At 46.9% G+C, this 21,227-nt stretch overlaps 1 protein-coding gene across 8 annotated transcripts in view; it reads left to right on the top strand.

Annotated features, from left to right (window-relative positions):
- Positions 1–21,227, top strand: part of GFRA1 (GDNF family receptor alpha 1) — a 223,276-nt gene that overhangs the window by 186,349 nt on the left and 15,700 nt on the right. For all 8 annotated transcript variants that reach the window (XM_084994468.1, XM_013983783.3, XM_084994467.1 and 5 more), the window contains 2 exons: positions 1,003–1,137; positions 5,260–5,441. In XM_084994468.1, coding sequence (XP_084850594.1) covers positions 1,003–1,137; positions 5,260–5,441 — 317 coding nt within the window. The remainder of the gene's footprint in view (positions 1–1,002; positions 1,138–5,259; positions 5,442–21,227) is intronic.

Below are 21,227 nucleotides of genomic sequence, written 5' to 3'. Positions count from 1 at the left end.
CTCTCTGCCGTGGGTTGAAGCGTTTATCCCAAGGTATAATGGGACACTATTTAGTTCAAGTCAGCAAGGAATGTAGGGCAAAGAAGATATGCCCTTGACCCAATAGAGCTTGGGAAGAATTTTTTTTTTCTATTTCTGAATCAAATATATCCTGTGGCTCACAGGACTGCCTATGACTTCTTACTTCCACAAAGTATATAAAAACAGAAGGCTCCTTGGCATGAGTAGGCATTGCCTGATGTGAGCCACCCAGGAGAAGACATTTGGGTCGTGTTAAGTATAAATGCATTGTTTGTTTGTGTCAGTAGAGAGCTCATCAGAAAAACAGTGAATCTGGGAAGATGAGGGCAAGAGAGACCACCCAGCGTTGCTTTGGGGACTTTTGAGGACTGTTGAGACAATACTCTAGGAGCCATCGGCTTAGAGAACTTCCACTGTTTATTTCCAGTTCTGTCACAACTTAGAAGACTTTATTTAAACCAGTTGAGAGTCTGGTGAGCCGAGGCCCCCTGACATACCTTCAGGATGTAAGGATAGCTCCTCAGCTTCCCAGTGGCCGTCTGAAGGAGCCATTTGCTTCCGAGGGAAGTGGATGCGAAGTCCTAAAAGGATTTTTAACATATGTAAAAACCAGCTCTGTCTATTTATGAAGATTAATGACATTTTCAGGAAAATGCAAGGGATTTGGCATCTCATGCATTCTAAGTTAATTCTCTCCTACTCCATGGCATCCATACCGTGTGTGCAGAGAAAAATACCCAAAGTGCAGCTCAAGGAGTTCTGTTAGATTTTTTTCCTAAGTAAATGTGTAAATTATTTTATGTGCTTAAGATAAATTGCCAAGAAAACGCACTGCTTAACATAATTTCCCACTCAGCAAACACAATGTTTTGTAATTATCCACGGTGCCTCCGCCGTCAGAGGAACATTTGTTTCTTTGTAGGCTACGGCAAAGTTTGTGTCACCACACGAGACTAAAACACCTTGTTTTTACTCTTTCAGGGACAGTCATGACCCCCAACTACATAGACTCTAGTAGCCTCAGCGTGGCCCCCTGGTGCGACTGCAGCAACAGTGGAAACGACCTGGAGGAGTGCTTGAAATTTCTGAATTTCTTCAAGGACAACACATGTCTCAGTGAGTGGGAACAATAGGCAACACACACACACACATGAACTTGAACTCCCCTCTGAGTTCAGGCTATACCTTCAGGGTTCTTGTGTCTGCCTCCTCTCCCTTTCTCTCTCTCTCTCCTCTCTCTCTGTCCCTTTTTTTCCTGATTGCTGATGGTGGATCCGGTTCCTTTTGGCCACATTGCTTGATGCTGCGGGAACAGAGCAAGCGATGAGCTGGGTGCTGCCAAGACAGCGAATCCAGAGGCCTGAGAATGAGAGCGAGTAATTCAGATGACCCAGGGGACATGATGTGGGAGAGAACACGTCTACCCACAGATGAGAATTTGATCTTGGCAAGTCAGTTCCAGAGGTTCTTAAAACCTGGGCAGAACATACAATATGAAAAGCTCAGATAAATTTCATGGAGATAGGCCTCCGAGGAGGGCTTTCTGAGAAAAATTAGCATGGTAGCATCCGTAGCCCCCTGGATGTTCAGGGTTGGCCCAGAGGAGAAGCAGGCGTTCTTGAGCGGGGTCGCTGGCCATGCAGCAGGGGCTTCAGGATGTCAGTTATCTCCCAGAGGAGATGAGCACGGGGCTGGGGAGGGAGGCTCTGCTTGGAAACAGTATCGCTTATTAGTTCAGGTTCCTTTAGGCCATTTGGAGCTGTGTTTTCCAAAGGGAGAGGGAGACAGAGATGTAGGGGTGAGAACAATGGCTTCATCATGCACTCTGAAAGCACCGTGCCAGGTCTCCCTTCTACCCACTGAGATGTGCAGGTGCCAGGCCCGCTGACATGCTTGCGAACCTCACTCACATTTCGTGGCAGCTGCCATTAACCTATCAGGTGTCTTCTTTTTGTGCACACTCTGCGGGGGTGTAAACTCACACTGTGACGAGTATGTACGGTCACTGATGAAACCGGCACGAGGGTCCTGGGAGACGCGAGTGCTATCATCTTCTCTTTACAGTTGAATAAATGGCCAGTATTCATATAGATCATCCATGCCAAAGACGGGTCCAAAGCCCGAGTTCCTTCTTCTGTAGCCCCCTGTGCCCTGAGGGCCGTTGTGTCACCTGTTGTCACAGGGCCTGTTGGATAAGAACACATGCCTGAACATGGGGAGCAGTTGTGGCTTCTAATGGGAAGTATGGACTGTTTCAGCTCCCCCTCTGAGTGCTGTGCCATCAGGTGACAATTGCTCCCTGGTACCCTGACTCCTGAAGAGTTCACCAACCATGTGCCATGTACACATGAAAAGGCTTTTTTCTGGTCTTTTTTTTTTGCCGTTTCTCAGGCTGCTCTCGCAGCATGTGGAGGTTCCCAGGCTAGGGGTCCAATCGGAGCTGTAGCCGCCTGCCTACGCCAGAGCCACAGCAACACGGGATCCGAGCCATGTCTGCGACCTACACCACACACAGCTCACGGCCACGCCGGATCCATAACCCGCTGAGCAAGGCCAGGGATCAAACCCGCAACCTCATGGTTCCTAGTCGGATTCGTTAACCACTGCGCCACGACGGGAACTCCTGAAAAGGCCTTTTATGGTTACTTCTAAAACCTCCTCAATTGTTTCTTTCGTTGAAAAGATGGATCTAAGTGATTCACTCAATAGGTGCCTGAGTTAGTGTGGTCGCAACCAAATTCTTTGATCATCTGAAAACTAAAATGAACTTTCGGACATTTAAGTGAAATATAAACCTGTAAAACTTAAAGTATGGAGACATTTGCCAAGAGTGGGCACACATGGAAGTATACCTTTAGCCTCTTGTTCAGTCTTGACTGATACACACACACTGTGTGTGTGTGTGTGTGTGTGTGTGTGTGTGTGTGTATCCTCTCTATGTTATATGTATCTCCTATATTATGTGTGTGTGTATATATATATATATCCTGTATTATATATATATCCTATGTATAGTATATATATTTCCTATATATTCTAAAAATATAGATATATGTTTGTAATATATATGTCCTCTTTTTCACATCTTGCACACTCTTCTGGCAGAATCCATGTTTTAATGAAGACAAAGCAATGACAATAGCAGTCAGTGTGAGAAAAGATTATACTCACATGGGCTGGAAAACCACTACCTCGTAGAGAAATTAAAGTCGTCCCTGATTAATAATATTTTGGTGAAGGGAAGAATGGTATCTTATTGCTTTTAAAGACTTTTCAATAAAAATAAATGCATTTGGCCTTCAGCAGGGACCAAAGGCAGCCCATTTATACTTTGATAGAAGGAGCACAGCCTACCAAAGACACAGGGCTGCAAATTCGGTCTCTTGCAACAGGCCCCAGAGTAGGAGGAATAGGAATTTGTAGATTCCAACCCAAATGCAATAACCCAGTTGTGCTCCCTTCAAATTAATCAAACCTCTCCAATCCCCCTGTCACATGCACAGACAACTCCGACCTATTGTTTCCTTCTGGTAACTGGGAAGGGAACAGTTATTTTTACGCCAGAGTGCCTGGCAGAGGAGACGGAAAAAGAGCAGAATGACCTGGAGGTGGAGATGAGATACCAGTTACTCCCTCCAGTGCTTTCTTCGGATGCCACTTTCGCCTCCCGGGACCACTTCATCTAAACTCCAGTTCTCCATTCTCACTCCACCGCTCCCTGAACCCCACCTCTGCTTCGTTCCCTCGGAGCTTTTCTCACCACCTAATGTATGATATACCAGAATGTGACCTCCATGAGGACAGGGACGTCTGTCTCTTGTTGCCACCATTGTCGTCCCCCGCACAGAGCAGTGCCTGGCCCTCAGTAGATGTTCCACTGACGCGTGAATGATTGAGCAGGTGCACAAACCGTCATCTCAAGTGGCAAGGCAGCCACGCTGGAAATCACAGAGGCTTTCCACAGATGACATGCGTCTCCTGCATCTGTGTGTCTCAGCAAGAAAAAGGAAGATTTTGTTGTCATCTTGGGTCATGCAAGGAAACTGGTCTTTCTTTACCTTCCACTCACTTGTGGAAGCCATATCACGTGGCCAGGAGCATAAGAAGTACTGATATTAATTTGAATCTGTTTCGTACAGCCTCAAAAATGAAAAGGTTTGGAAAACAAGCTTCCAATTTGCAGAACCTAGAGGATAACAATTTTAAAACAAAATGTCACTTCTAAGATGAAGATTAGGCTTAAATTATTCTGTCTCGTATACTGAAAAATGCCAGCTAAGAGTCATATATTAACAACTTGCACATTCAGGTCCCAAATGGAGGAGTTTGATTTCTTATACAATGAATATGAAATTAAAAAAATTCCTAAATCCACGCCAAATCCCCGAGGACCTGATTAAAAACTGTTTTTTATTCATTTGGGGGAGGGGAACAACACACAACCAATTTACTCTTGCCGTAAAAACAATCTAATCCCATGAAATTGTAATAAGCTTTTAAAGTTTTACATTTTAAACTTTTCATTTAAGCAGGGCTGCTCCTTCCTAATTATGCAGATTTTGTTTGGAAGACTGGAAGCGGAAAGGGAAAAAATAATCTTACTTAAATTTTCACCACCTATCATTGAGGGATTGGGATAGATTTTTCTTTTAAAGAAACCCGTTGCATTGGTACTTTGAGCAATGCCAGCCTCATAGTGGGTGCTCCGTGGCAGTGAACCACTTTTTTTTTTCTGTTTGATTTTACTGCCTGCCAAATTCACATGAATGCCACTGAGTCAACTCAGTCTCATAAATAGAGATACGGTACTTTAAAAGAACACTAATTAGTTTGCTTTTAGTATACAATTTTGACAGAGCATGAGCGTTTTCTTGGAAGATGGAACAGTGATTGTGACCCCAAATAACAGGTCTGAGGCTGGGTTTCCAATGGCTTGAGTGATGAGTGTCTCAGGGCAAGGATCTTGCGCAGCACCTGTTCCGTGAATAGGGACACAATAAACATTTGTTGCACTAAGAGCGTAGCTAAGTGTCCAGCTCAGTGGTTAATGAATGAATTGATTTTTGAGCACCTGACCCATGGCTGGCACTCAGCACATGTAGGGTGGATGGATGGGCTTTGTTCAGAGAGGTCCAGGGCTCTGGGCAGAATTTCTCGTGTGCCTCTCTGGCTTCATGTATCCTGCTGTTCCATTTGCTGCTTGACTTTGAAATTGGATTTTCCCCTGTTTTACTGCAGAAAATGCAATTCAAGCCTTTGGCAATGGCTCAGATGTGACCGTGTGGCAGCCAGCCCTCCCAGTTCAGACCACCACTGCCACCACCACCACAGCCTTCCGGGTCAAGAACAAGTCCCTGGGGCCAGCGGGCTCTGAGAATGAAATCCCCACTCATGTTTTACCACCTTGTGCAAATTTACAGGTAAGAGTAGGGGCCGAACGCCCTGTTGGCGCTCACCTCTGGGGGGTGCAGACTCATGTTCTGAAATGCATTTAGAGATGCGTGGAAAATGATAGAACGCTGCTCAGGTTTGAATCTCCAAAGTGCGTTTTAACCACCAGAGATGGGCAGTGTGATGTGCTGCAGAGTGGAGAGAAAGACGGGCTCTGGAACCAACCCTGCCATCTATGAAGGGTTGGGCTTGGTCAAGGCACTTGTATTGGCCTTGGTGTCTCCCCCTATCAAATGAGGGCTTTCCTGAGTTTTGTGCTTGTGAAGCGGTAGAGGTGAGCTCGCTGTTTGCTGATTTATTCTGCTTGCTTGGTGTTTTCTCCAAAACTGCAGCATGTAGAAAAGGAAGGTGCCCTTGGCTTGGTCACCATCACTGCCATTTTGACCCAATGTGGGGCATTGAACAAAAGATAAGATCTAAAGATAATCCAGAGACAGTGTTGCTCGCGAAGCAAGCGTTAAGGCAAATAGAGAGCGCTCTGTGGGTCCATTCTTCAGGAAGCAGAAGGAACTGCTCGTCAGAGGGCAGGAGCTGAAAACCTCTCCTATGAAAAGCATCCAATGAGAATGGTCCACAGGCTTCTTTGGGATTAATCCAGCTCTCCAAGGGCAGACTTGCAAAGATATGCAAATGGTCATTTCCTGACTTTTGTCAAAGTAGAGTGTTTATTCTTTTTTGTTTGTTTGTTTGTTTCTTTGCTTTTGTCTTTTTGCCTTTTTCTAGGGCCGCACCCACAGCATATGGAGGTTCCCAGGTTAGGGGTCCGATCAGAGCTGTAGCCGCTGGCCTACGTCAGAGCCACAGTCACGTGGGATCCGAGCCGTGTCTGCAACCTACACCACAGCTCACAGCAACACCGGGTCCTTAACCCGCTGAGCAAGGCCAGGAACCGAACCAGCAACCTCATGGTTCCTAGTCGGATTCGTTTCTGCTGCGCCACAATGGGACTTCCTATTCTATTTTTTGGTTTTGGTTTTGGTTTTGGTTTTTTTGTTTTGTTTTGTTTTGTTTTGTTTTGTTTCATTTTCTCACTGTACAGCAAGGGGGCCAGGTTATCCTTACATGTATACATTACAATTATATTTTTCCCCCACCCTTTCTTCTGTTGCAACATGAGTATCTAGACATAGTTCTCAATGCTATTCAGCAGGATCTCCTTGTAAATCTATTCTAAGTTGTGTCTGATAAGCCCAAGCTCCCGATCCCTCCCACTCCCTCCCCCTCCCATCAGGCAGCCACAAGTCTTTTCTCCAAGTCCATGATTTTCTTTTCTGAGGAGATGTTCATTTGTGCTGGATATTAGATTCCAGTTATAAGTGATATCATATGGTATTTGTCTTTGTCTTTCTGACTCATTTCACTCAGTATGAGATTCTCTAGTTCCATCCATGTTGCTGCAGATGGCATTATGTCATTCTTTTTTATGGCTGAGTAGTATTCCATTGTGTATATATACCACCTCTTCCGAATCCAATCATCTGTCGATGGACATTTGGGTTGTTTCCATGTCTTGGCTAATGTGAATAGTGCTGCAATGAACATGCGGGTGCATGTGTCTCTTTTAAGTAGAGTTTTGTCTGGATAGATGCCCAAGAGTGGGATTGCGGGGTCATATGGTAGTTCTATGTATAGATTTCTCAGATATCTCCAAACTGTTCCCCATCCTGGTAAAATGTACCAGTTTACATTCCCACCAACAGTGCAGGAGGGTTCCCTTTTCTCCACAGCCCCTCCAGCACTTGTTATTTGTGGATTTATTAATGATGGCCATTCTGACTGGTGTGAGGTGGTATCTCATGGTAGTTTTGATTTGCATTTCTCTTATAATCAGCGATATTGAGCATTTTTTCATGTGTTTGTTGGCCATCTGTATATCTTCTTTGGAGAACAGTCTATTCAGGTCTTTTGCCCATTTTTCCATTGATTGATTGGTTTTTTTGCTGTTGGGTTGTATAAGTTGTTTATATATTCTAGAGATTAAGCCCTTGTCAGTTGCATCATTTGAAACGATTTTCTCCCATTCTGTAAGTTGTCTTTTTGTTTTCTTTTTGGTTTCCTTTGCTGTGCAAAAGCTTTTCAGTTTGATGAGGTCCCATGGGTTTATTTTTGCTCTAATTTCTATTGCTTTGGGAGACTGACCTGAGAAACTATTCATGATGTTGATGTCAGAGAGTGTTTTGCCTATGTTTTCTTCTAGGAGTTTGATGGTGTCCTGTCGTATATTTAAGTCTTTCAGCCATTTGGAGTTTATTTTTGTGCATGATGTGAGGGTGTGTTCTAGTTTCATTGCTTTGCATGCAGCTGTCCAGGTTTTTTTTTTTTTTTTTTTTCCCTCATCGTAATGAGTATTCTGCCACTTGGGAACATACTCACATGCTCATCAGGTGTTTTCACCCACTTTACGTCTTCGAGTGTTGCCCTCCTGATGGCTGCAGGGGAGATGCTGTTATTGTGGTGTTACTTTGGTGTTGTCAGCCTTGTTCTTTCATCAGACACTTGGGCCTTAGCCTGGTGACACTTGGGCTGGAGCCTCTGCAGACCTGATGAGTCATAGAACCATCCCTGGGAACCTAAAGTCTCCTGTTCCATTATTCTTCCTGGATTTGGGGGGCAGTGGTGGCCACATGGTGACTGCTGCCCCCTGCCATTCTAGGGAAGGGGGCAAGTGCTGTCACTTCCCCCTTGTCACTGGGATACATCCTGCCTTCTCCCCACCACTGCCAAGGACCAGCCTCACCAGAAACCTTCTTTGCCAGACATCTTCTTGACTCCCAACCCAGTCTGTTTCCTAGAAAATATTGGGGCAGGCTTTCTCCTTCTGATTTATTGCTGTCTTCTCACCCACCCCCCATAGTCACCTCTTCTTATTGGACATCCCGCCTGCCATTCAGCCAAGCTTTGCACTCTGCCCTGGTCTTCCGGGGTCCCCATCAACACACAGCCTCAGACACACTCACGCACACACAACACTCAGGAGAAGGGTAGCCATAGCCTAAGGTCAACCAGATGCTCTGCGTGCTGCTAAAGCATTTCCTGAGCCCTTCTATCTCTGAAGCACTGTGCAGAAAATACCAGAACTGGGAGGAGGCTTGGGGGAGACTTGGCGTCTATCTGCTCCATCCTGCGGCAGAGCCCTGAGGATGGGGGAGGGGAAGCGACTTGCAGAATCCCTCAGCTGCTTAGAGGGGGGCTCAAGGCAGGCAGAGCATCACAGAGCACAGGCTCTTCTCATCTCTGGCTGGGCCTTGGTGTGGTGTTCTGCTTCCTCCTAGATCAGCCTTCTGTTCAGAGTTGGGTCTGCTCAGATTCCAGCGTCAGTAAAGGCAGGTGGCCAGGTGAGGCTAGGACCCTGTTCTGATGAGGTGATGGCAGTGGGCCAGAGGGGGTTTCTGACCACGAGAAGAAGCGAGCTCTGGCTGCAGAAAGCCACGTTCTCTTTGGCACGTGTCTAAGTACACAAAGTATGAAGGTAGAGTCAGCGTTCAGCCTGGTTACTAAGCTGCTTCTGTGTTCTGGAAACTTCATGGAAATGGGCATTCCAAAAACAATTCTGTCCTCAGTGAACTTACCATTAGTGGGCAAGATGCAACTGATCAACATTTTTGGAAGGTCAGACTAAGTTAACGGGTTGTCTCTCAGAAGAACAGTCATCACTGGAAACTCCATGAAATTAGTTCCCCCGTGAGAGAGGGGACAGTCAGCCAAGAGGAGGTGTTTCCCCATCTCCTGGCCTCACCAGATCACTGAGGCTTTGCTTCCCAGGGTGCAGTGCTTGCCTCCAACAAGATCTGCTGGCCACCCATTACAAGGTAAGGGGGACCTTGTACCACTTCAGGGTTGCCCTGGCAACGTCAGGGGACACATGAGCTCTATTCCCAAGAAACAGCCTTTCCTTCTCCTGAGTTATTGATGGGAACTCCGCCTCAAAAACAGGTGCAAAGGAAAATTAAAGTACAATGGTTCTCTCGGGGCTGCCATTTAACTTCTCAGCAGAGGGGCCAATGGAGGTGTGGGAATACTAAGGAAGAAGGGGCCGCCACATCTCTCTTCCCTAACACACACACACAATCCACATATCTTGGAGCTAAACCATATTTTATTTCCAGGGAGCCCTAAGGGTTCCATGAAGCCTTACCTTACCCCCTAAGACAGCTACCTGTTGGAGCCCATTTTTGCACACGTGAGGCAGGGGTGACGGCGTGGGTTTTGCAGCCAGGCCCGTGTGCAGACCCAGTTTGTCCTCGCCCACATCACGGCCTCGCCAAGCCTCCACTTCCTCATCTACACAACGCTGGGACTGCCAAGCTTCTAGGTGAGAGGATTACATGGAGTTCGCTTCAGTGCTTGGGGCAGAGTGAATGTTCCAGAATGTCACGATGCCTAATCCCAAATCTGCTGGCCACTTGGTACCTTTACAAAAGATGGATGGTGGCGTTGTGCCCTGCCTGGAGTGAGGTGTCACCCTGGGAGATGTGGGTGTGAGTTAGCACAAACAGGTGCATGGTATTTTATTTTACAAAACATTTCTCATGCATTGTGCTCTTTTGTCCTCACAGCAGCCGGTGAGTCAGGTGGGGGTCAATATTCCTTCTCTTTTACAAATGAGGCCACAGAGGCAGGGACAGGCCAGTGACTTAACCGAGATCACATAGTAATTCTCCAGTGGGGCTACGATTTCTGACTCAAGAGGCCAGCGGACTTTTGCCTTGTTGCATGACCTTGGGCAGCCTGGGCTCTTCCTTTGAATTAGGAATGGACCGAGGAAGAAGTGGAAAAAAAAAAAAAATGGAAAAGGAGGTCATGCAGTGTTTGACTTCTGTGTCTGGCTTATTTCACTTAGCAGAATGTTCTCCAGGTTCGTGATCTCATTCATATGTGGAATCTAAAAAAGTTGACGTCTTTAAAGCAGAGACTAGAATGGAGGTTCCCAGGGGCTGGGAGGTGGGGGGATGGGGAGAGGGTGGTCTAAGGGTATCAGGTTTCAGTTACGCAGGATGCACAAGACCTCGGAGCTCTAATGCATAGCACGGTGCCTGAACTTAGCAGTCCTGTGTGGATGCTGGAAATCTGCTAAGAGAGTACGTCTTGGTTGTGTTACCACCCCCACCCCCTGGAAAAGGTAACTCTGTGAAGTGATGAGTATGTTGATGAGCTTGATAGCAGGTAAACTTCTGGCAACATATGCATACGTCACAACATAGGCATGCATCACATGCCTTAAATAAATACAATTTGTGTTTGTCAGTTCCACCTCGATAAAGCTGGTGAGGGGGGAAGAATAGAAAAAGAGAAAGGGAGAAGCTAGATTTGAGAGACCCCAGTGTCCCAGTGCTTCCCGAAGACAGTGATTCCAGTGATGGGAAAAATAGCTCACCCTTTAGGCTGGGGTGCTGCGTGCAGGAATCCCAGGAGACGGGGTATAAGGGCACGACTGAAAGTTTGCCAGTAAAACTTCTTGCAGTGTGATGATCTCTCTAGAATGATCTATATTAAAAATGGCGAAAGAATCATTGGGAGCCACAGGACTGGGGGGATGAGAGAGTGATGAGAGATGGGCCTTAGCTCCCGAGAACGCTGGTCCCTGGCGTTGATTTAGGACTCTTGCTTCGGCGTAGGGCTCCCGGGAGGCTCGTTCTTCCCATCTGTCCTTCCTTTGCCTGCCTGGCTGTCTTCAAATAAATTACCATTTGCCAGGGGGGGTCCTAGAAATATCTTAGAATGGCGTTTGTCCCAACCGCATGTGTCACTACTCAGAATAGAACTGACTTCAACCAGCTTGGGATGCATTGGTAACAGATTTGGAGAAAGTCAACTATCTTTGGCAGCTCTAAAGTTCACTTCCCTCGAGAAGCACCCTCTTGTAATATTTTTAAATATACAATAATATGAGAAAACTCTCGGGGACTTGGGTTTCTGTCTTAACATTTGAGATAGATTTCCCCCTTGGAAGGGAAGAAATAAAGATAAACATTTTCAAACGTCGGCTTCAAAGTGTAATTATCAACAAACCAAACACGAGTCTGTTTGGGGAAATGGGTGGCCTTGGGTGTGGTGTACACAGGTCTCATCTGCCGTTCCTACGAAGGGCTCAGCTTTGAAAAAAGGGACGTTGATGGATTAGTATAAAATGTCATAGAAACATCCAAGAGCTACCCCCCTGAGGTGATAAAATACCAGGTTTTGGGTAACCAGCCAAGCTCCCATATCAGGATTAATTGGCAGGCATATTAGTAACAAGCGTGACACAGGCTGTGCTATTGTTGGCATATCTTTCTGACTTGTACAGAGTGGTCACATGAAACACAAAGAAACATTCAAAAGCCTACCAATTATTTCATCTTCTGTGCACTTGAGTGATCTGGTAGCTGGAAAAAGCTTAGGATATTTAAGCCAAATAGACTGTACTTGTCACTTATTTTAAAGTAAATATCTTTGGGATATGTAGCTGTTGGAAAAAAAATCCCTATTTTGTGTTATTATACATCACCTAACTCTGGTGGCTTCAAGTGAAGACCTCTTAAGGTGGCCCTTATAGGCTCTTGATTTCCATGGTCAGATAGGGTTGTAGAAACTGGGGAATACAGCCTTGGGAGTTGGGCTGAGGATCCTTGAGACAGTTTCACTGCCTTTGCCTCTTTCTTCGGAAAGAGATCAAAGAGAAGGGACGTGTGATTGAGAGGAGAAGGTCTGATGAATGGGAGCCCACACGCAGATCCAGCGCTGGCAGGATGGTTGACAGGGGCTCGAGAGATCAGGGCGAGCTGCCTCCAAAGTTGGGGTTTTTGTGTGAACCAAATACAGCCTATTTACAAGGGAGACGTGGAAGTACAGCGATTGCAGAGCCCACGTTTAAAGCTCCTCCCCTCGTCCTCATGGGACTGGACAGGGATGAGCCAAACAGCTTTCGTGGTCATAAAAGAGATGCGAGCCAAGGTCCAGGTGAATAGCCTTTGCAAGAATACTTACTGCTGAAGTCAACGATGCAAAGGTTAACTGATCCTCCTCCACCCACCCCCCCCGCCTCCACCCCGCTCAAAAATTGTGGCGTCTGCTTTGGCAGTCAGGCCATGCTAGCCCTGAAGGTCCCATGGCTGGGACAGTGCTGGCCCTCTGTGGGCCGTGGGAGTAAGGGCCTTGAGGTGGGCCTCTTTCCTGGAGCAGAGACCCTGGATTCCCTGGATTTCAGTCTAGGTCTTACCTCTCTGGCCTCAATGCAGTCCCGTCCCTTGGCTGAGTCCAGTTTGAAGCTTATAGAAATGGCCTGGGGCACTTGTGTGTTGTAACACAACGTTTACAGCTTGATAGGTGGGGAGGAAGGCGCTGTGCTTTGGCTGTCGTTAATACCTGCTTGTACCCATTCAACGCCTGCGTATTAAGAGTATTTGAATATTGAATGAGAAACATTGAGTATTAGAAATTAGAACATTGCAGAAATCTCCATCCGAAACAAGACCTTCCATCCCAGAAAAACAGTGCGCCCTATCCCTCCCCTGCCCCATGCCTCATCAGAGCTAAACCAAGGCCACCTGGACTGGGTAGGGCCAGACCAGACTGGAAATGATCTGGAAGCGCTTCCCAGAGCCAAACCCCCAAAGTCTCAATGTGGCAGGAAGGCCGTTATCCAAACCTGCTACATACCCAGGACTCCACGGGCTGTGACCAAGTGAAAATTTTAAGGGTTGAGTTTTAAAAGGAAAGCTGCCAATGGGTGTTCTGTAAATCATTTGTGCCAGCAGACTGACCCCATTATGTCAGCTAATCCTGGAAATACAGGAGGTAAATTTAAATCTTCTAGCATGAAGCACTTAATCAATATTCTAAATGTTTTTCTTACAATTTATGCTAGCAGAGCAATGGGGTGCTTTGGCGTCCCGTTAATCTTCCACTGGAGAAGAGGCTCTTGAGAGCAAGGCCAGGGTGGTGGGATTTTGCACAGGCTGACTGGTGGGAGGGCAGGAAGCTGGAAGGGGGAGAGGCCCTTATTTTTTTACACCAGGCCCCTGTCCCAGGGATACTCGTGCCTGGTACTCATGCCACCCCTGCCAGCAAGTGGAGCCACTCTGCCGGTATCTCTTTTTCAACCTGTGCTTGACAACCTAGGAATTGCTTGGCTGGGAAGAGCATGAGCTTTGGAGTTGGACTTGAGTAAGAATCCTAGCTCACTTCCTATTGCTTTGTGAGCCGGGGTCGTGTTTCTTACCATCTCTGAATGTCTCCCATAAACTGTCACCCGCTTCTGGAATGGGTTGTGAAGATTAAAGAACTAGTGCCTGTTTGTAGCGGGCCAGGCATGACTGGCCAACCCTCTGCACTTGGAAGTGGCTGCCATTGCTGTCGTGATTGATGACACATGTTACAGCTTTGATGCTGGACCCTGGGGCCAGGCAGGAAGGTTATTCCCAGGAATTACGGGGGCATGGCGGGAATAAAAGGGTTCTCTTTAGGTTTCGCTTCCTTAATTCATAAGAAGGGTTTGAAATGAGTGATGTCCTGCTGGTTCTAAGATGTGGTCATTGAGAAAGTCCCAAGGAAGGAAGGGAAGGGGTGGAATATTCTATGGACACCAGGCCAAGAAGGAAGGGAAACCAAAAGGCCATAAAGAAAGGGTCAGGTCTTGAGGGGTTAGGGTTGTTTCTAACTTCATCTCTCCATGCCCAGGAGCCTCAGTCAGATTCTTGGTGCTATGAACTTGGAGCTGTGAGAGTCGTCAGATGTTGGTCCAACCTTGGGGTCAGAGTAGAATGATCTGCCAGAGGTCATTGCCACATTTCTTTAACTGGGGCTGACATTGGGTAGAGGTGACACAGTTGTAAACAGGAAACACTTTTTTTTTTTCTTTTTAGGGCCACACCCAAGACATATGGAAGTTCCCAGGCTAGGGATCGTATCAGAGCTACAGCTGCCGGCCTGCGCCACAGCCACAGCCACAGCAATGCGGGATCTGAGCCACATCTGTGACCTACACCACAGCTCACAGCAATGCTGGATCCTTAACCCACTGAGCGCGGCCAGGGATCGCACCCGCATCCTCATAGATAATAGATTCCTTTCCGCTGAGCCACGGTGGGAACTCCTAGTAACTTTTATTTGCAGAAAAGACAGTGATTGAGAGCCAGCGCTGCCTCTTAGCCTCAAAGCCCAGGAGTTTGCAGTCTTTCCCATGCCTGCATTCCACCAGGGCTATTACTAGCTTAATATTTACCTTTGAACTCAAGATCTAGATATACCGTTAATAACATTTGCGAAATGTGAATGGATGAAGTAGTGCTCTCTCTATTAAAATCATTATGTAAATATTAAAGTTGAAGGACTAAAAATGTTTTTATGCCGTCTCCATCACATCCTATACCCCATTGGTTCCCAAACCCCACTTTGGGAAAGATTACAAACAATCTAATCATATGAAAGATCCCGGAACTATTGTCTTTGGTACATGGCATCACTTCTGCTTTTTATGGTTTGGCATTAATAAAAACAAATATGCATATAGAACTTCCCATGGGCTAAGGCCCATCCTAGGCGCAGTGTGTGTCCGTGCGTGCTCGTTATGTAAGTATGTATAAAAATTAATTTAATTCTGACAGTAATTTCATAAGGCCAACACTATTATTATTATTATTATTTCCACTTTTCAGAGGAGAAATAGAGCCACAGCAAGTTTCTCTCCCATGCATTTTTAACTGGCTACACGATAATACCTACATCAGAGCATATTTTATCTTTCTGTTTCTGGCTAGCATTATTCATTCAATAGAGATTAAATCAGTCCCTAAATTCTTATTGAACATCTGGCAGATCCAGGTGCCAGACCGGTTCATAAACTAGCATAAAGAAAGGTAATGATGCCTATTCTGACACCAACCGGTGTCCCGTAGTACAGCTCAATTCCGACGCCAGCCCCGCCAAGTTCACACAGTCCCCGCAGGTTAAGGGCCCCGTCCCCAGCAAGACCGCCTCTCTTTGGATGCCGGCCATACGTTAGGAGTCCCAAGGTCACCGGCTCTTCTGACCAACTGGCTGCACACGCAGGTCTTCCGATGACCGCCTCAGGTGCAGTTCACTGGATGACGCAGGACTCAGAAGGCGCTGTACTTACAAGTACAGCTTTATTTGAAAGGGGATCAATCGGCATGAGCCACATGAAGAGACACTTAGGCTGAAGTCGGGGAGGGTCTCTGATGGAGCGCTTCCATGCCCTGTCCCTGTGGAATTCCTAAGGAATCCAAGCACGCCTCCCTCCCAGCACATCAGTATGTTCATCAACCAGGAAGCTCCCCCAAACCTCAGGGACCAGCGTTTTTACTGGGGTTTTGTTCCATAGGCATGGTTGACGGAGCCATTACGTGTGTGACTGAATGCAATTTTCCATTCCCTCGGCTCCCTGGACGTCAGGAGGTGAGGCTGACCTCAAGCAACTCAAAGCCCCAACCTTCTGACCCATGATGGGTTTAGCCATAACCATAACCATAATCACAACCAAGATACTGCGATCATTTATGAACTTCTGAGGGTTTAAAATTTATCTCCCAAGAACCAGAAACTTGGGAGATTTTAATTTTCATTCTAAGGACACACTGTGCAACGTCTCATAAGGAAGCTGGAGTTGAAATTTTGAGCATGGACTCACTTCGCCCTTAACCAGCCGTGAAACCTTGGGCACGTTATTTTTCCTCTCTGCCTCCTTTTTCTCACTTGTGAAATGAGCGTGACAGTAGTAGAGCCTCCTCGAGTGTTAGGAGGACTAAATGTGACCCCTGTTGGTGTTTCCATCATGGCTCAGTGGTAAGGAACTCAACTAGTAACCATGAGTTCGCAGGTTCAATCCCTCGCTTTGCCCGGTGGGTTGAGGATCCGGCGTTGCCTTGAGCTGTGGTGTAGGTTGCAGACACGGCTCAGATCCTGCATTGCTGTGGCTGTGGTATAGACTGACAGCTTTAACTCTGATTCAACCCCTAGCCTGGGAACTTCCATATGCCACGGGTGTGGCCCTTAAAAAAAAAGTGACCCCCGTTATGCATTCTCAGGGCAGTGTCCAGCTCAGAGATGGTGCTAGGGAAGTTTCTATCAGCTGTAAGCTTCAAGAGACTTTCAGCACCTGGATTTCTGCACCTGTTACCTTTAGTATCAGAAGTGTTCCAAGGGCCCAGGATGAGCTGCACATTGCTGTGCGGGTCCTGCTTTCCAATAACTTTAATCGTCTTAGTGGCCCGTGGTGCTTTGCACCTGCAGAGTAAATAAGAAGAGGTGAGGCTTGTCAGAGGGATGGTTTGAAATATAGTGTCATGTCAGATGCCTCTGCTGGGGAAGTTGTTTGCTTTCCCAGCATTCTTGGCTGAAGACGAGCTGCACACCTCACTACCAATTGTGGGAACGTCAATAAGGGTTTTGTTTAGTGACTTCTTGGCTATGGATGGAACGTTTCCCCAGGTCAAGCTTACTCAGTCTCTGTCGTGTTGTCCTTTTGGCCTGGTAATTCTGTTGTTGTCGGGGCTGTCCTGTACCTGGTAGGCTGTTGAGCAGCACCCCAGCCTCTCCCGTTTCAATGCCAGTGACTCTTTTCCCCAGTTGTGACAACCAAAGGTCCCCACACATAGCCAGATGTTCCCTGCTGGACAAAATCGCTCCTGGTTGAGGACCACTGCCCAGGAGAGGGGGGTTCCTCAAAGGCCCCCTTTCCTTTCTACTAATGTGGGAGACGAGGCATGCGAGAGTCTTTTCAGGCTTGCTTCTCCTTGTGGGGTAAGGAATAGCCGGAGATGCAAGAAACAGGTGCATCAGACCAGACCTTTCCTAGGTCGTGTCATGTCAACAAGAACGATGAAAAGGAGCTCTGGTGACCACCACCTGCCCACTTTGGGACATTTAAGTTGATTTCCCCATGGCGTCACTTCTCCCAGAGTGAGACTGGCGCATAGAATCATAAGTGGTGTTAACCAAGGCTCTTGACCTGGTTCTCACCATCCGGGGACCTGCAGGGGTCTGCGGCTTTTGTAGCCTCATACCCTCACCCTTTCTGTGGTGTTCTCACCACCCGGCACCCCGATGAGTGACCTATGGGTGACATGTCAAGAGACTTCTGCTAGAGGACCAGAGGAGATGGACGTGTCTATACCAAACCAGAGTAGGGTTTCTCATGCATGGACTTTGAGGATGGGGGAGTTTTAGAAGGGGCTGGGATTGACTGGAATTGTAAAGCCAGTGCCAGACAGGTCGCACTGAGCCCTCTGCCCATGCACCAAAACTAAACGAGTGTGGCTTCTGGATGCTGTTTCTTGGCCTTTTTGGTGAAGACAACGGTTTTGGTGAAGCATGTTTTTTGGTGATACTTGGTTTACGGTTCTTGTGAGGTTTCCATCATTTCTGTGTCATACACAGTGTTTTCTAAGCACCCACTGTTGTTTTTAATCTCATTTAAAAAAATTCCAAATCTTGGCTACACCTAGCGTTTCCTTCACATAATGCTGTCCTGCTTAGAGGGAGTTTATGTCCTGGAAGAAATGAGCTGTGGGGGTGTCTTCCCTTAGCAGAAGGGCAAAGCTGCAGGGCCCCCCACCCAGGCTGCTCCTGGGCTCTCTGGCAGCCTTGTGACAGAGCCTGGACCAGACTGCCAAGTGGCCCTGGAGCTCTGGGTGGTGGGCCCAGCTACCCACAGCATGGAGAGGCTGCCAGTGGCCTCCTGGGACTTCATCTTCCTGGCTTTCGGTGCCAGCAGATGAGCTCAGAGCCGAGCTGCGTCCCAGAATCCACCCACGTTAGCCCTGAGAGGAAATAGGCTGTTGTAAAAACACTTTTTGATATAACTGCTTAGAGAGCGTTTTCAAAGCCCTTCATCCAGGACAGTGCTTGAATTCAGAGCTCAAAATTGGGTATTACTCAGTGAAGGCTATCGTAGTACAATCCAGCAGGCAAGAATGCATTTTTCAACAGCGTGTTCAAACCCTCCTGGAAATGGAAGCTTATAGGGTGTAATGGGTGCCAAAAAATAGGACTTTTATCTTGGGGCCCTGGCTTCCTAGTAGGTTCCCAAGCCTATCACCCTATATCACAGAGTGAAGCGTCATACATTGTATTTGTTTGCTAGAGAGGCCGTAGTAAGGTACCATAGGCTGAATGGCTTAAACAACAAAAGTGTAGTTTGCACAGTTCTGAAGGCTGGAGGTCCAAGGTCAAGGTGTCAACAGGTATGGTTTCCCCCGAAGCCTCTCTCCTTGGCTTGCAGGTGGCTGCCTTCTCGCTGGGTCCTCTCATGGTCATCTCTCTCTCTCTGTCCAAATTTCCTCTTCGTATAAGGACTCCGGTCAGGTTGGATGACGGTCCGCCCTAGTGACCTCATTTTAACTCAGTCACCTCTTTAAAGAGCCTGTCACCATATGTGAGCTATAGTCACCCCCACCCCTGAGGGACCAGAGATTAGGACTTCAGCCTAGGAATTTCCAAGGGACCCAGGTCAACCCATAACATACACGGAAGTGGCAGGTACTCAGCAACTGAACATTTGATATTTTAAAAATCTCATCTATTGGGGGACTTTAAAGGGAAAAGATTGCTCTTGCCATAAGCGTTTCCTCAGTCTTCGGGGGCTTGCTGAGTGTCACTGGTACAGCCTTTGAACATGAGAGGCTCTGACTGGTGGCTGGCTCTGTGCTCCAAGGAAAGTGGGAAAGGGCACCTCCCCCAGGGGACGAGCTGTCCCACCAGCCTGCAAACAGCAGGTGTGGTCTGCCTTGCCGAATCAGATGCTATCAGATTTCAGGCTTCAGCAGACTTAATTCAAGTAACGATTTCTTGGCGATTGGTGTGTTTGCATTGTGGTAAGCTTTGGTTCCACGTATTGTTAGAAGGCACAATACTGTAATTTAAGATTATTTTATCAGCAGTAAAGGGTTTTTATAATTCATTTAAAAAGTTGTAATGGGCTTGAGCATCTTCAGTATAGTTTAATAATATAGCATTTTATAGCTGGCTATAAAATTTCAGATTACGGTTCTAGCAATCGTGCAATTCTATTTTATAGTTTAATAATTGTTCAAATGAAGGAGCATGTAAAGTTCCTCAAAACCAATTTAATGACTTAGAAAAATAGCCTGTATCAAAATCTATTGTACACCTTTAATGAACCCAGATGTCACCTTTTCAACAAAGGCAGATCGTGGCATCTATTTTTCTCAGTCACAAAGCCCTGCAAATTAAGCACGCAGAGTGCAGTATCTCTGAGTTATACTTTTTTCTCCTTTATTTTGCTTTTATCCCTAATCTCCTGTAGCTGAAATTAGCCTATCGCCACCAGAAGGTGAACACCAGCCAGGCCAGAAGAGCTTCAGCAGGAACAGGGAGTGTGAATTGATCGTTTCTGAAGAAGGTTCTTTATTTAACAAATGGCCTCTTGATCTCACTGCTTCAGCCCCAGCCCTTAATTCTAATAAGAGTCTCTTATCAATGCCTCCAGATAACCCATACTTCACCATTCTGTGAAGTAAGTGGCAAAATAGGGAGCCCTACATTATCATATAATTGTACACCGTCATTACGCTTAATCAAAGTGTTAGCATATAGCATTAGGGAGAAGGCACACATTAACGGTAATAGTTCGTGTAATTATATTTCTGGGATTTGCTGGTGTCATCGGACCACTAAAGTCAATTAAAGAGGAGGCCCTGGGCAGATACACAAATATGGTAGCCATGGCACAGGCAGAGCATTCTTTGGAAGTCTTGGTCCCAGGATCCTTGGGTGCAGGGTGATTCTTAGGCAGACGGCATCTGGCTCGGAGCATGTTTCTGTTAAAGAGAAGTGACACCAGTCAGAGGAAGTCCCATGTGGCTGGGCTCCTTCCTCTCTGAGGTGCAGCCCAGGGATTTGGGGCTCACAGCCCACTTCTGCTCTGCGTTCTAAGCAGCTCTGCTGCCGTGGATGGCAGGGGAGCTGACCTCGAATGCCTTCCTGAGAAGGAAGGAGGGGAGAGGTCACCTGTCTGGCTGGAACCCTTCTCCTGCCTCACCCCCCAGTAATATGTGTTTCCCTCCTTTTCTCCGTGCTCTAATTCCCTCACCCTTCTCTGTCAGCTCCAGAGAATTTCTAGTTGAAATTCGGTGTCGCTCGGGAATGCCATAAGGCTGTCCATCCCTGAGACATTTGGGTATCTTTTGCCAGGTCACGGTCGTCTCAGCAAGGATGCCAGAGCTGGAGGGCATTCTTACTGCCCAGGGACAGGCATTTGTTCCAGGTGTCAGCTGTTGTCTCCCCCTATTTCCTGCCCCAGGACAGGGCACCCCTGCATTGTATCAGGGCAAGAGGTAGCAGTTGGCAATTCTGAGAGCCTTTGGAGAGTCGGGGCAACACCACCATTTGTTTGGCTCCAAAATCAAGCTCACGTTCAGAAAATAAGACTGACTGTGCTGTGCTTGACAAGGGATCATGCGGACAATAGGCCAACAGTGGCATAGTTATTTCTGAAAGTTGCTGTTTTCAGAAAAAGAAGCTGTTGTGCTTAAGAGTGAAAAAGGACCAGATTTCTATAGTAACATCAAGCCTTCCTGTGGACTACAGTGGAGAGTGGTTTAATCTCCACAATCCATGGGCTCATCATCTATAGTGTGGGAATTATGGGCACTCCCACCTAGGAGGGCTCTGATAATGAAACAAATTAAAATTCTTCAGTGTAGTAACTGAGCCTCCAGCCCGCAAACTGATTTGATCATAATTTTATCCTCTTGGTTCATCTGTGCTGACCATGAGACAGAAGGAACGTGTACTGA

The sequence above is a fragment of the Sus scrofa genome, chromosome 14, assembly GCF_054392235.1.
Source record: "Sus scrofa isolate SSC_HxYL_T2T_F1_AM1 chromosome 14, Sscrofa_HxYL_maternal_Yorkshire_Landrace_v2.0, whole genome shotgun sequence".
NCBI lineage: Eukaryota > Metazoa > Chordata > Mammalia > Artiodactyla > Suidae > Sus > Sus scrofa.
The sequence above is the reverse complement of the archived record's forward strand: the minus strand, read 5'-3'. Positions and strand labels throughout refer to the sequence as shown.